The sequence below is a fragment of the Pieris rapae genome, chromosome 14 (genome assembly GCF_905147795.1).
Source record: "Pieris rapae chromosome 14, ilPieRapa1.1, whole genome shotgun sequence".
In the NCBI taxonomy this organism is placed as follows: Eukaryota; Metazoa; Arthropoda; class Insecta; order Lepidoptera; family Pieridae; genus Pieris; species Pieris rapae.
Window position 1 is genome coordinate 2,893,004 of NC_059522.1, and position 15,101 is coordinate 2,908,104.

General features: G+C 30.8%; 3 protein-coding genes across 6 annotated transcripts; 1 reads left to right on the plus strand and 2 right to left on the minus strand.

Annotated features, from left to right (window-relative positions):
- Positions 1–305: 305 nt before the first annotated feature.
- Positions 306–7,460, minus strand: LOC110997355 (trichoplein keratin filament-binding protein). Of its 4 annotated transcripts, none has more exons than XM_045631019.1 (9): positions 7,017–7,460; positions 5,994–6,208; positions 5,780–5,890; positions 5,240–5,422; positions 4,705–4,849; positions 4,041–4,328; positions 3,255–3,416; positions 2,601–2,792; positions 306–1,462 (listed from the first exon to the last, which is right to left on the minus strand). In XM_045631019.1, exons 2-9 carry the CDS (start codon positions 6,206–6,208, stop codon positions 1,271–1,273), a joined length of 1,488 nt encoding a protein of 495 aa, XP_045486975.1. In that variant the 5' UTR covers positions 7,017–7,460; the 3' UTR covers positions 306–1,270. The 4 variants fall into 4 exon arrangements, with proteins under 4 accessions (XP_045486975.1, XP_045486974.1, XP_045486973.1 ...); XM_045631018.1 differs by lacking the exon at positions 7,017–7,460 and adding an exon at positions 6,753–6,811; XM_045631017.1 differs by lacking the exon at positions 7,017–7,460 and adding an exon at positions 6,338–6,564.
- A 25-nt stretch (positions 7,461–7,485) lies between these two features.
- LOC110997356 (39S ribosomal protein L44, mitochondrial) lies at positions 7,486–10,105 on the plus strand. Its single transcript, XM_022265491.2, has 6 exons — positions 7,486–7,670; positions 7,744–8,022; positions 8,098–8,258; positions 8,351–8,477; positions 8,633–8,806; positions 9,801–10,105. Exons 1-6 carry the CDS (start codon positions 7,595–7,597, stop codon positions 9,956–9,958), a joined length of 975 nt encoding a protein of 324 aa, XP_022121183.2. The 5' UTR covers positions 7,486–7,594; the 3' UTR covers positions 9,959–10,105.
- LOC110997354 (centromere protein J) lies at positions 10,039–14,618 on the minus strand. Its single transcript, XM_022265484.2, has 3 exons — positions 11,366–14,618; positions 11,050–11,254; positions 10,039–10,718 (listed from the first exon to the last, which is right to left on the minus strand). Exons 1-3 carry the CDS (start codon positions 14,470–14,472, stop codon positions 10,569–10,571), a joined length of 3,462 nt encoding a protein of 1,153 aa, XP_022121176.2. The 5' UTR covers positions 14,473–14,618; the 3' UTR covers positions 10,039–10,568.
- Positions 14,619–15,101: the final 483 nt, after the last annotated feature.

Consider the following 15,101-nt stretch of genomic DNA (forward strand, 5'->3'; position numbering starts at 1 on the left):
TACATAACCCTAGTTTCTTTGTTCGTCAATAGAGGGCGTTATAAGCAATACAACAAACGCTTCTAAAGTTTCTTGTTCTCATTTCAAAACTACTAAAGATATAAATTATCGAAAAAATTAATTGAAGAATATTTATTATTCTTAATTGTTCGAAAATATTACCTCACTCAAGTACAAATACGTACTCCAATACGCAATTTTTACCATTCTGAAAATCTAAAGAGATAAGCAAATTTATTGACAAAAAAGATTAGAATATTACATTGGTCACACACTCGATGATATAGGAATAAAAAAAACGAAAATACTTTTTCAATATTTTTATTCACACAATCCAAAAATACAAAATCTCTTATCACAAAATATGACAACTATTCTGCGACTCTTAAACTACAATCAGTCTTTGCCATTTTTTGCTGAAGACTAGAAATTTGCAGGCAAAATACATAGTTCTCCACTTGAAAATACAGAAATTTGTGTTTCTATAACGTTCTTAATAGTACTGTTTAGTAAAGCCAAATATATACGTTTTGCCTGGATTCTTAGGTTCATACTTTAATTCGTATCACAAGACAGAATCTCTACTTAAGCGCTTTCAAATATGTCAAACTTTTATACAAATTTTTACAGACTATATAAGCTCTCGAAACTAAATTGTTTGATTGACGTTATACGCGCTATAGATTATTCTAAGAGAATGCATTTCTATAAATTCATTTATATTAGTATATATGACTCATCTTAAGTCAAAGTAATCGTAAAAGCAAGTTAATGACTTAGTGCTTCTTAAAAATATATTTGTTCCTTACAAGAATGATATGTATAAAGAACACTTTAAAAATATATATTTTTCTGAAATTTACTAACTCGTATCGTATTTTAATTAATGGAACCCGGCGAAAGAGGCAGCAATGGGCAGTGATTTTCGACTCTCTAACACAATTTCATTTAAATTTTGATAACAATTCATCTTTACGGACTTTCAATATAGTAGAAAGTATATTTGTCTTATAATTAATAATGTATTCTATGACAAATTCTGCTCATCAATAATACTTCATAATAGGAACAAGACAACGTTGAAAAAAGTTTTAAACAGTTTTTTGCGGTTATAAAACTGTGATGTGTGAGCACGCCAAATTCGCATTATCACGTTATATGACGTTGACATATGAAAGTTATACTTAACGGGCCCCGACAATACATTCCTGAACAAATGTTAACTTAAAATTCATATTTTCATTTAAAACAGGTTTTTGAAAAATCTTACTTAAGCCCAAGCCTGAGTATTCCCTGCCCTCTGCGCTCGTGCAATCTCTTGTCGAACTCTTCTTTCGTTGAAAATCGCCTCCTTTATTTCTGACTCTCTTTGTGCTACTGCATCTATCTTCTCTTTTTGTACTTTCAGGCCATTCAATTGAGATTGAAGCGCGTTTATTGATGAATATGATGTGTTTTTTAACTGAAAATATTTTTTTTAATTAATAATTCGTGAAGACAAAGTTCTGTGACTTTTTCAGTTAGATTAAAGTTCTGTAATAAGTGAAAAAAAAAAATTTGGTTTTTATAAGCCATACACATAACTGACCCGCCCCGGCTTCGCACGGGTGCAATGCTGATACTAAATACACTACAGAAAATCTGTGAACGTTGTATATAAAAATGTGGGTTATCCATAAGAGATAGACATATACCATCACGGACAAAACTTAGTACATTATTTTTATAAAACTCGTAGGGTTCAGCCTGCATTTGCAATGTAAGCGGAAAAAATGTAATTATTTACGACATCATCATCAATTAGAAACCTCAAAAATAACAGTACTTCTCCACTATTTAATGGATGTTATTATATACATATAAACCTTCCTCTTGAATCACTCTATCTATTTAAAATAAACCGCATCAAAATCCGTTGCGTAGTTTCAAAGATTTAAGCATACAAAGGGACATAGGGACAGAGAAAGCGACTTTGTTTTATACTATGTAGTTAAGTGTAATGAAAATTAATTATTTAAGATAATTTCTGATTTTTTTAAGAGTACCCTCAACGAGTCTAAAAAATAAAATAGTGCAGATTAAATAATTAACGGATGATTTAAGAACACAAACACATGATTTTGGGGTCATTTTGAATCGCAACGAAGCGGTTAGTTTTACATACGAGAATCGTACCTACTCATTCAGTAACGAGTCTTACGTTTTCTATTATATTAGTATTTATTTATTTATTACACAAATACATACATTATCCTTACAGACAATGCCAATGCGATAATGTCAAGAAAAAAAATTATGTTACTGTAAATAGGAAATAAATAAATGACTACTGAAACTACATTTTTTTGTCTGAGGCGCAAACTAATTGTTGTGGTCTCTGGCATAAAGACCAGAGCATAATTCTAAGCTAGGACCAGTCACCACCACAACACACACACATTAAAAACTTATTTTTTTCCATATTTTTTCGTTATTTTTCTTTTTTTATTATTATTATTTTGTGTATTTCTGTGTGCTTCGTTAGTAATAAATGTTACGTTATTCAAACATTTTAAATATGTAATTCGTATATCGCTAAGTCTCTCAAAAGTGAAACTCACCTGAGTATCCCTCTCCCTAGATCTGACTTCCTGTTGGAAGCTGTCCATGTGTTCTAGAATCTTCTCCCGATCGAGAACATTCGCTCTCTGCTGTTCTATATTCAACTGGATCTTCTCTTCTACTTGCTTTTTTAACGTCGCAATAACTTCTTTCATAAGAGTACCGCGTGCTTCGCGTTCTTTTGCCCATATCTTATTCAAAATAAAAATGACATATATGTTTAGAACGAATAAACATTAAACTACTGGACCGATTTATATATATCATAATTAAGGCTATATACACATATAGAAAAGTCCTCCAAAGAAAGAGCATGCTTATTCTTAAAAGGCCGGCCTCAAAAAAAACATATTTTTGTTACTGATTTATGTGTTATAAATTTGCATTTAAATTTAATTCATTTGACATTTACTATTTTATTGTAAATTATATTATTTTTTCTGGTTATGCACTTTTTGCACTCATAATTTTTATTTATTGTTTTCTTTTCTTACTAGGGTTGCCTGGAAGAGATCGCTTGTTAGCGATAAGGCCGCCCGTTGCATCCCTTGTAATTTTTATGTATTGTTTTATTTTTGTTTCTTTGCAAAGAAGAATAAATAAATATTTTGTTAAAACTTGCAATTTTAAAAAGGTTCTTATCTTATAACTACCTTATCCTGTTTCTCATTAAGCTGTCTCGCTTCACCGTCATACATCGTCTCAATGTTCTTCTGTCTCTGTCGCTCCCTCTCTCTGTGCTCTTCTAACTCTACTAGTGCCGCGTCCAGTAGTCGTTTGTAATTTATTTGTTTCTCTTTTTCGGATTCATAGTCCTTTAAAATATGTATACGTTTTAATATAATAAATGATAATAATAAGTAATAGTTTTTATTTGCAAAGGTACATTAAAATTGATTATTTATAAAAAAAACGCAAAATCGGCCATACTATAATAGGCATGGAAATGTCATAAAAAACATAATTAAAAGTGGTAATGTGAATGTCCATGGGCGGAGGTATTACATAAAAAAATAAGAACCAGTTAAGTTATTAATAATTGTTGTCAAAACTTTTAATCTCAATAATCTCCCACGCTATAAAGACAACTTGCCATTAAAAAAATATCACCTTCCCTTTGTAAAAATATATAAAATATTTTGATAGAAGTAAGTTCAAGTACCACGTCACGTCAAGTTTTGGAGATTCTTGAAACAAACACAACATTGTGGGGAAACTGGCTTGCCTTAGACCGAAAATGTCGACGGTGTGCGTCAGGCACAGGAGGCTGATCACCTACTTGCCTATTAGATTGATGAATGAAACACATAGACGCCCAGCCTTGACACAAAAAAAGTTGCAGCGCCACTAATTTATTTATTTTAAATTAAATTTTTCTGTGAAAATAAAATTCAGTACTCAACTAAGTTAAGTTTGTAAGCCACAAAAACAAAACTTACTTTCACAACAGCTTCTTTGATTTTCTCCAATATTTTCAAATCCAAACTTATTTCATTTAAAACTGATGCAACTTTCTTCTTCAACTTAAATTTGTGCAAACCCATATTCACAATATTTGCGTCTCTTTCTGACACCAGTTTCGCGTGCTCTCTTTCTCTTTCCTTCGAAATGAATTGTAGCTCTTCTAATATCATTCTCTCTCGCTCCTCCATTTTACGAAGTTTTTTCACAGCTGTCTCTTTGTGACTCAACTCCGATATTTGGCCCTCTAGACTACTTCTGAGCTCCTGTCAAAATTAAAATATTGTTTATTAAAGGTTGTTTTATTAATAAAATTTCGATACACATCGGAAATTAAGTTAAGATGGTTGACCAGTAACAAATGACTTTAAAAGCAAAGGAAATTGTAGCCATATTAATATGGAATTTTTATTCGATAAATTATTTTTTCCAGATTACCAACCCATATCCACACTATCTGTGAAGGAGGGAAATGTATACCTCCAATAATAGGAGAGTCCTTGTTTATTTAAACCCCTGACTAGCACATAGCCCTCAGTGATAAATGTCATAAATTCTTAGTAAACAATAAGGTTAAGATATTGAAATACTCATTGTAGCAATAGATTTTAGATATCTAAATATGTTAAGAATATTTCCTACTCTCATTTTTAGCTCTTTCTCTTGAAGTCTTTTTTCTTCTATCAGTATTTGCTTTTGAAGGGCCTCGTCTCTTTCATGAAGGATCTTAAGAGTCTCTTCTTCATCCTTTTTCTTTTGCATTTCCTTTTCTACTATTTGCTCCAACCTATAATTAGATATGCTTAATAAATCAACATGTATTAAACCAAAGTAGTGGCTTGTCCCAATTTTACCATAAACCTAGATTACTCTATCTTACACCTAGAACAGAATATCACATATTTTTCTATGATTAAATACATATCTGTGACAATATTACTTGAAAATATCCAAAGAACAATAAAGATACCTACCATGATACAAGAAAGACTAATATATTCATAAAGACTACAAGCAAAGAAATCTGATTATACTTTAACTATGCCCTGTTTTTTCAACATAATGTAAAGACAGGACAGATTAGGAAAGGAAAATTTCTAAACTGAAACCTTTATATTCTAAAGTGCTTAAATATTATATATATTAACCCGATAAAAAAATTGTTTTAAGATATTACCAAGCCGATTTAAGTTTTCCATTAGCAATATAAGAACAGGCTGCTTTCAATTCAGGCTGCCGAAGTCGCCATGCATGGTGTAACTTTAATTCAGCTTCTTGCCGTCTCAACTGTTCCTCTTTTTCTATGATGCCTTGGTTGATTTCTTGCAAGGTTGATGTAGGAACTTTGTTGAGGTAAGATCTGGGAGTTTTATATCACAAATTATTGCATCATAATGATTCATTGTAACAGACAATTAAGATGGGAACAGTGAAATCTAGTGGTTTAAGTGTGCAACTCTCACACCTAAGTCAGCAGGTTCATGCCTGCGTGCAATTAGTTTTTTTTACCTAAGTGATTGGCACTGCTTGCATAGTGTTGATATACATTGAGGTAAATGGCCTATAACCCAGACAGATTTGAGAGATCAGAGAGATTTGAAAAATGCACAAAATATTACAAATACATGTTAGCTATTTTATATTTTAGTCAAGATACTTTCGTTTTATTTAGACATTTTATTGGAACTATATCTGTGGTATAGTTGTAAACACTTACCCATTTTTAAAAAACTTGGGTTGTGCTGCCAATTCCTTAATCTCTTGTTGATACTGCATATTCTCTTGAAATAACATTAACTCCAACTTCTTTCGCCTTTCTTCTAATTGTCTGGAGGTTTGATAATTTAATGTAGTACAAATAACATTTCATGTATTGATATAATTATATCTTTACAATAATTACAGTTTAAGAAACTTATCATTAGACTTACACAGCCCGAATTTTTTTTTCACTTAATATATCAGCTTCTTTTTTAGCTTTTTCGTAATAATCTTCTGTTGTCCAGTTCTCATGATGCCTTGACTTATGAGTATTCTTTTCAAAATAAGAAGCAACTTTTCTTAACTCGTCAGCTTTACGAAGCTCATTGTCTCGTTTTCGAGCTGCAATTGCTTGCAGCTGCCACTGGGGCCGTGGTCTCGACATCTGCTTACAAAATATTAAGGATTTACGTTTATATTCTGCAACTTAATAATAAATAAAATATAAAAAACGTAATAATAAAAACTTTTGAATTGAAATACAAACTTGTTAGAAATATTAACGAAAACCTACTTTTTTTTAAAGAATATAGTAGTCACTAATCGAGTGATCAATATTTTACCGTTGTCCAAGATACAAGGTACTTAAACAAAATATGACTTTATATGGTATGTTCGCCTTGTTTAAACCTTGCATTCAGTTTTATAGTGTGGGTGGAAATTTTAAATTACTCGCAATTGGAGCATGAGGTCATTCAAATATTAAATACATTACGAGTTTAATTTTTAGTATACCCTACAAAATGCAAATGAGTAATCAGTGAACTGTAAGTGATTTATTTTGATCGCAATTTCTTTTATAAATTATCACTGTATTTATATAATTTTTTAAACATGTGATAGGTTTACAATTATTGTAAAATGTTTTTAATCCCTTTACTTCTTCATACTTCTTACTTGTATTACGACTGTATCATGGTCACTCTTACCTTAAGATTTAAATTATTTAAACAAAACCGCGTATAAATTTGTTTACTTTATAACACAAACATAACATAATAATAATAATAAACATAGAAATTGACAAAATTAAGCTAAATAAGGCGTAACGCCATCTTAAGTTTAGCGCCTGAAGTGAAATGAAAATAACCGAAACTTTGTAACCATTATTATCCCTTATCTTAAATTATTATTAAACTACATCAACCCATGTCAAGCCGTAAGACAAACTGCTCTTTACATGTCTCACTTACCGCACGATAGCGAGTATACTAAGGTAATCTTATTGTACTGCCATGGTCGTAATTTGGCTGAAGTCCGAAACAACTTCGTCTAAAGAAGGGTTGACTAATTGCGCTCGTGAAATCAATTCTGTTAATTGCTTTTTCATACATTTTGACAATAGTGTCGTCACGTTCCGACGCCAGAAAAACAATTTATGTTCAATTTTTTCTTGAAGTAACCTAATGTTGTTTACATTCAAAAACAACTCCTACTCAAAAGCTTATCTCACATTCGGCAATAGCATTGCATTCGACTGAAAACTCTTGAATTTAAGATAGACAATAGAAAATAATAAAGGAATATATATTACCGAGATTTTGGCAACAGTATAAAATACCGTTGGTCTAAAGGGAATAAACCAGGCCATAAACTAAAAAACAAAATACCGAAAGACTTGTATCTAGATTCACGAGTCACGTAATAAATTTAAAAAAGTCTAAAAAAAAATTTATAACCTAATGTTCTGTTTACAATTTAGCCTTTTCACATTTATATTTTATTTTTAGTCAATATAATTGTTATATGAAGCCAACCTTACCGTGAATTTATGAAAATGGCTTTTATTAGACGGTGTTTGCCCCTGTTAATAAAAGGCGTAAACCTTATTCCATTAGCCAAACAAGGTAAATAAATCAAAATAGTTTTTGCATAAAGTTATATAAAACTCATATTGAAAACGTTAACACTTTGTTCTAGAGAAAAGTATACATCGTTGGGTCGCCCCTACACTAATGGAATTTAAGAGACGAGAAAAAAAACAAGGCGGTAAAATAACGAATCCACGGAATACTTTTCTTGAATGGAATTTAGAAGCTGAATTATTTGCATTTGGAAAACGTTTGGGTGAGGATTTCGACTCCAGCTTACTTCTACAAGCTTTTACTGACCGTTCATATGTAATTAAGGAAGAAATGAAACAGAAGGAAATGGAATTTGCTGTCAATATGAAAGACAATAGAGAGCTATCAGATGAAGGCAAGAGTTTCTGTTACTACTTTTAATGTTGATTTTGAAGTGTCTAAATAAAAATAAACACTTCATAAATTTCAGGAATGAAGTTCATGGATGAATATGTGCAATTGTACTTAGAAGCTGTATTACCCAAATTTCCTAAAGAAGGAATAATCAGTGTTAAGAAGCATCTTTTGAGTGAAAATGTATTAGCAAATATATCTCTTCATTTGGGAACAAAAGACATTATATTAGCTGCTGTATGTAGTTACTTGTTTTACTTTTCACTTTGGCAACTGTTAATCTATGTTAAACAAGTTTAAAATTGTATTGTAAAACTTTGTCTTTAAAGGAGTATCCAGTAGACAACTATACCTTGGCAAATACATTTAAGGCACTAGTGGGAGCCTTACTTCAGTCATCTGGTGAAGATAAAACAGCTTACTTTGTTAGAGATTTTGTCATCACTCAGCTACAAGGTATACAGTTATGACAGTTTTGCCATAGTTTGTAATACATTATAATTTCTAATTTCATTGTCTATAAGTACTTTCCATAGTGATGCCATAAAATAGATTCCAGTTAACAGTTACTGTTAAGATATATACATTTTTAATAATAACTTAATTTTTAGGTCAAGATGTAAATGAATTCTGGCAAATTGAAGATCCTTGGACAATGCTGACAGAGCTTATCAACAAAACTGAGGCTTCTATTGAACCAAGACTCATTGGAGAAGTTGGCAAAGGAACATTACTAGCTTGTTACAGAGTAGGACTATATATTAATAAAAATATGCTTTCTGCAGGTGAGAAATTAAACTGATACAATAACCTTTTACAACAAAACAACCCTTTATAATAAAGCTAGAAGTAATTTTGGGCTGGATTTAGAAATATGTCACCTGAATTTGATGATACTGATTATGTAGGTTTTTTGGGGGCCTTGATTGGAAATTTTGGCTGCCGGAGTTGTGTCTAACTATAAAAATAATTAAATATATATAATTATACTAGCGGATCCGACAGACGTTGTCCTGTCTACACGTCTTTAATTTCAAAATTTCAATTTTTAATAAGCCATTTTGATGAAAATTATTATTCAAATGTTATGACAATATCTAACGATCCAGCACATGGTCACACACGATATAACACAATGATAACAAAACTTTTTTTAAATTTCGGGACAGACTAAAATTAAAATTCGAATATTATTTAAAATTTGACACTGCGATGGTAGCGCCGTCTGTCGGATCCAATGTAAAACATTCCAAAATCAACAACAACTAATAAATTGAAAATTAATTAAAAAAACATTGTCCAGCGGACAAAATTGTGAATCTAAACCATTCCCAGATCCCCTTGAACACACACAAAAATTTCGTCTAAATCGGTCCAGTCGTTTAGGAGGAGTTCAGTCACATACACACGCACACAAGAAATATATATATTAAGATGTATTGTAATGAAATTCGTAAAACAAAACATACATTAATTTATACTTTTTTATTAAATGTGAAACGAAACCGCTATTTGACGGTAATTACACTCAGTCAATTCTTTACTTTCGTTTACGTTCTGCATTTATTTTATTTGGATTTTTTGGAAACTTGGCTATATTTAACAAAATAACCCTACACCTCTTACTCACAACCCCCAAATCGCGCGACCTATTTCTTAATAGTTACCAAGTATTGTAAATAATTTGAGTAACCAATTTTTTTATCAATATGATTTTGTTAAAGTAAAACTATGACAAATAACAAATTATCCAGGTATAAATAGTGTAATTATTTCAAGGTTTTGGAGAGTCAATTTCTGTTGCAAAAGAGATGGCTGCTAGGGAAGCATTAAAAAAGCTATTTGGAACTGAAGAAAATATGCACCCTATCAATTTCAACTTGCAAATTATACCCAAGGACACTGCTAGATCTCAACACCAAATAGGATCAAGTTAAATAATGGTGTTTTCTTAGTGGTAACTTAGAATAAGGTACTTAGTTTGTAATATAAGCATTTGATATAATAGAAAAATACATAGTTCTATATAAAAACTTTAATTTTACATTCCTATCAACAAACATTAAAAATAACAATACATTTCATAGCACACACATCAACTATAGATTATTTTTTCACAAGAATTTTTTAGTGCATTTATAACAGTGAAAAAACTTAAATATCACAGTTTTAAATCCTAGAGTTTAGTAAATTCTCCTTATAAAATTTAATAATTCATCTTTGTCTACAGGCAGAATTTATATTATAGGAACCAACAACAGGAAATGTAAATCAGTTAGTATAGTAGAAATTAGACCAATAACTTATTCATAAAATTAGTTTCATAAAACCGTTTTCACTAAAAAAACCCTTGTTTTTTTCTTTCAAATTGTGTTTACATTGTGATGAAGAGAAATCAGTCCTTTAATTGATACCGTAATTGGATTGGAATAACATATCATTTAAAGACACATATACTGATTACTCAGCCATTGTTGTATAACTTGCCCAGCAATATATACAACAATGGCTGAGTAATTTATTTCATAGTACTTGGAAAATGAAAAATTATTGCATGGTATGATTTTTCCTTAAAGATGAATCCATAATGAGATTACCATGTTTGTCTTTTATACGAATACGTCCAGAAGCATACCTAGTTTCTGATGTCCCATCACTATAGACCAGCTTTACACTACCATCTGGAAACTCTCGGCGCTGAAAATAAAGTGTTTTCCTAAGTGTCGAACAACTTAACTAACTGCAATTATATAATATTTGCAGATCACTGAGTGACTGTGATTAACCTAACCAAGCAATACATATTAAAATTTCCTATTTTGGTATGTTATAATGTACATGGAGTAAGATCTAGAAGTCTTGGGATCAAATTTAATGGAGACAATAAATGTTTTTAAAAACTTAAAAAAATATACATAAATAGTCTTGAAAAATGACTGCTATGGGGCACAGTAATCCTTTGTGATTAACACAACTATAATAGATTGGAACTTTTAAATAAATTCATAACATATTTGGTATTATATACCTTATGGTCCTTCGTGTGGACTTCAATTTGACCATTGGGAAAAGTTATGTGCTGTTCACCATTTGCTGATACTGAGAGTGCAGTGCCATCTGGATACCGCCACTCTTCTCTAACAGCATCATTATTTGGGTCATAATATCTCACCATTCCATTTGGTAATCTGATTTCAGAAGAACCATCTCGATAACGTTTTTCTACTTGGCCGCTAAGAAACAAAAAAAATACCGTCAATAAGCTCGTTCATAAATTATCAAATATCTTCGCACTTAGTTATATTGAAAGTTGTCATCTTACTACTAATTACATGAATACTTACTCAGGAAACTCAAGAACTTCTAAACCATCAGGGTGTGTAGTATGATAAGTTTTAGACTCAGAATAGAAGTATTTTATTATACCTTTATTGTAAAAGTTTTCTTTAATGTCTCCATTGTAATATATAAATTTACTGTATTTGCCATCAGCAGACATTATTTTTAAATTGCCATTAGGAAATCTCAATTCTCTTGTCCCATTACGTTGTAATGTTTCAATAGGATTTAAATTTGTTTTAGTTATACTTGTGGAAGATGTTGGTTCCGGAGAAGGAATTAGTCTGTCATCATTACACATTGAGTCATTGTATATTACAGTAATTGGCTTTTGACTATTTGTAGACTGGTTGCTAATAACTGATAATGGAGATAGTGATTTATTTTGTAAACACTTTTTTGATTCCTTAACAGTTTGTTGATTAAATGTATGGTGCAATCTATCACTTATTGGTGGCGATTTTGAGATATTTGAACTAGAGCTGTTGGGTGTTATATTATGAATCGGTGATTTGTCCTTTTTGTTGGACAGCACTGAATTTGATTTTTGTAAAAAGAAATTACTTGTATCTCCTTTTGAATTATGATAAGGTGGAGAGTTTGTTCCACTAGATCTTTTGCTAGAAGGTGAATTTGATTTAAATCTTTCATTGTAAATTTTTTCTAAATAATTATCATCATTTTCTGAAAGGTTCTGTAGATCACCATTAGAATCTTTACCAATTGATTCATTTTCTACTTCATTATCAGACGTATACACATATGTTGTAACTAAAGCATTTTTACCTTTATCACTTACTGAATCTTTTTGGCTAAAATATTTAGCATATTTTGAAGTCACATTTAAATTGGGTACACTTTTAGCTCTAGTTCTTATTCCTTTTGTCATAAGTTTACTTTGTTTCTCTATTTCAAATGCCTTATATTTAATATCTGGATCTAAGTCTATTTCTGATTTAGTCTCTCTAGCAGCCATTGTTGAAAGTTTTCTATTTATTTGTTCTAAATATTTAATATTAGTCAATCTTCTAGTCACGTCATTGCTATGTTGAATCCTCTTATTTTCTTTTTTTAACTTTTCAACTTCCTCTTCCAAAGTTTTCTTATCTTTCTCCATAAGTTTTAATTGATTCCTTAATCTTGCAATAGTAGATGTTGATTTAGCATCTTTAACTCTTATATCATCCTTTAAAACAGAAATCTCTTTTTTTAAATTGGTTACCTCATCCTTCTCTTTTTTGTTCAGCCTTCCTCTCATATCCCGGATGTATCTTTCATATACTTGTTTTTGCTTCATTAGTTTCTCTTTTTCTTCTGCTAAATAATATTCTGAGAGAATTTTCTCTTCATTAAATTTCTGTTCAAATGCAGATTTATCTTCATAGAATTTTTGGCGCTCTAAGTCAATTTCTTCTCGCATTTTTGTAATATTGGCATTTTCTTTTCGAAAAGTTTCAATTTCATCCTCCAACTCCTGTAACCTTACCTTTAATGTATCACTTGTAGCAATTAATTTTGCATTCATTTCTGCTATATTAGCATTAACTTTGTCTATATCAGATTTGTCATTTCCATTTTGACATTGATCTTGTGACACATCTTTTCCATTGTGTATTTCAATTTGTGACAATTTTGCATTACCTTTCATTATATTATTATGTGCCATTATTTTTGGGTGGTTACTTTGTGGCTCGGTTTGGCATGAACAACAAGTGGATACTGAGCAACATTCACTACAATCCGTACATTCACTCATGCAAGACTCATCTTCACTACCAGAAACTTTGTTTAGTTTATTTTTTCTTAAGTTTGAGTTTATATGCATTAAGCTTGGATTTTCTGTTAAACACTTTTGCATTATTAAAGGAGTACTTTCACCCGAGCATTCAATTTTACTTCTAATAAATTTATCAAAGAATGAGTTGTTTATATTGAAACTATCATGAGAAACTTTTTTTTCAATTAAATCAAATAAGTTTTGTTCTGCAATTTCTTTATTCTGAATCATCTTTGAACTTTCACAACTACTAATGTCTGATTCAACACTTTTATTTAGAGAAGGAAAAGTTTTATAATATTCGCTTTGTTTTAACTTTCTAAGAAAATCATCTTGCTCTTTTGTTAATACAGCAGCCCAATTTTTCCCTTTATTGGTGTGATTGGCAGGTTTTGGTATTGGTTCTTTAACTGTCAAATTAGTAATCTTATTGATTTGTAAATTAGAAGTTGATGGTTTAACATTATTTATTTTACTGTTAGATAATTCTTGTTGGTTTTGAACTTTTTCAATCGAATCTTCTTGGTTAGGTTTTGGTAAACTTGAAGGTACATGTGCTAATATTTCTGCTTGTTTATTAGTTTTATGTCTTATTTCACTGGAAGTAATTTTTTTCATATTATTAGACCCAGCTTTTTGTCTCCAAGGTAGTGATTTTGTATTTTGTATGATAAGATTGTCCTTCTTTATCCCGAAACGAGCCATTCCCTCTCCTCTCTTCAAATATTGTTTTTTTGTTATAGTTGTGACACTTTCTTTATGGTGTTTTTTTTGTTGTTGTTGATCATGTTTCAAAGTATCAACAATTAACTCTTCAAAGTTCTTTTTCGGTGACAGAATAGGCATTTCATCAAGAGATATTTGTTTCTTATTAGTAGGAGATATTCCATCATCCTTATCTAAATTTTCACTGGAGTCTCTTAGCCTTGAAGGATTTAATGCATGACTTGAAATAGGGAATTTAGTAGTGTTTTCTGATTCATGTGATAAGTTAAGCACTGACACACCGTCAATTAGATTTTGAACATTTTGGCCACCACGTGGATCAGATTTTGCGCAAGTTACTTCATTAACTTCAGGAAGAGGAGTTACGTCGTTAGATCTATCGCGCGGTGATTGTAATAAACTTTTAAATGTATTGTATGTGGTGCTGTTACTGAAATGACTCACAATTTCGGTTATACTTGAAGAAATCTCAGGTGAATTTTGATAGTCTAACCGCTGTTTTAATAGTTTCCCGCGCTGCATCATTTGAAGCTGTCGTAGCATATCTAATTTTTCAAATATTTGCGACGGTGAGAGAGAAACATCGCTTTCGGAGTACGAATTGTCCATTCTTATTATTTTCCGGATAGTACAGTATAGATATTAAACTAAGGATTAAATCATAGTTTGTAACAGCATAATTACACAATGCGTTATAATGTTTGTTTCGGAAACTGAAATGAGAATTATAAAATCTGTTACAACTTTACTTTGAAATGCAATGTACCAACAAAAGTAAACAAACTTAACAAAGTCAAGTGCCATTCATTTAATGTCAATTTTTTTTTTCAATTTATCCCTAATGGGAAAGGCAAAGGACTTTAGTCCATACAGCCAAGTCTTATTTTTATCATTTAATGTCCAGTGGCAAATGACATTTGACTTCTGAAAAAATAAATGTTGCACTAGTAACATTATAGCCAAATGTCTATAGGTAGGTAAAAAAAATATATTTGAAGTGAAATATCTAAATTCTAATGCGACTTTAAACAAGGTTGCGTAAAGCGTTTAACGCTCCTGGAGTGAGGAAATAGAAAGAGGGAGACTGAGAATGAATGCTTTCTACTTTTATTAGCACATTACAAAGATACACTTCTTTCACTATTTTAATTTATTAGTACCTACGCTAGGTTTTATATCAATAAAATATATAGCAAACGAGAAATATAGACATAGATTGCTATAGATCTCTACAGATA

Bases quoted from the DNA above. Each gene is read 5' to 3' on its own strand.
- LOC110997355 (XM_045631019.1), bottom strand. From the start codon at position 6,208: ATGTCGAGACCACGGCCCCAGTGGCAGCTGCAAGCAATTGCAGCTCGA. The intron at 4,329-4,704 runs GTAGGAAATATT...TAATTTTGACAG, and splicing joins AGAAAGAGCTAAAAATGAGA to GAGCTCAGAAGTAGTCTAGA. The intron at 1,463-2,600 runs GTGAGTTTCACT...AAATATTTTCAG, and splicing joins CTAGGGAGAGGGATACTCAG to TTAAAAAACACATCATATTC.
- LOC110997356 (XM_022265491.2), top strand. From the start codon at position 7,595: ATGAAAATGGCTTTTATTAGACGGTGTTTGCCCCTGTTAATAAAAGGC. The intron at 8,259-8,350 runs GTATGTAGTTAC...TTGTCTTTAAAG, and splicing joins AAGACATTATATTAGCTGCT to GAGTATCCAGTAGACAACTA. The intron at 8,807-9,800 runs GTGAGAAATTAA...AATTATTTCAAG, and splicing joins TAAAAATATGCTTTCTGCAG to GTTTTGGAGAGTCAATTTCT.
- LOC110997354 (XM_022265484.2), bottom strand. From the start codon at position 14,472: ATGGACAATTCGTACTCCGAAAGCGATGTTTCTCTCTCACCGTCGCAA. The intron at 11,255-11,365 runs GTAAGTATTCAT...TTTGTTTCTTAG, and splicing joins GAAGTTCTTGAGTTTCCTGA to CGGCCAAGTAGAAAAACGTT. The intron at 10,719-11,049 runs GTATATAATACC...CTTTATTTTCAG, and splicing joins TCCACACGAAGGACCATAAG to CGCCGAGAGTTTCCAGATGG.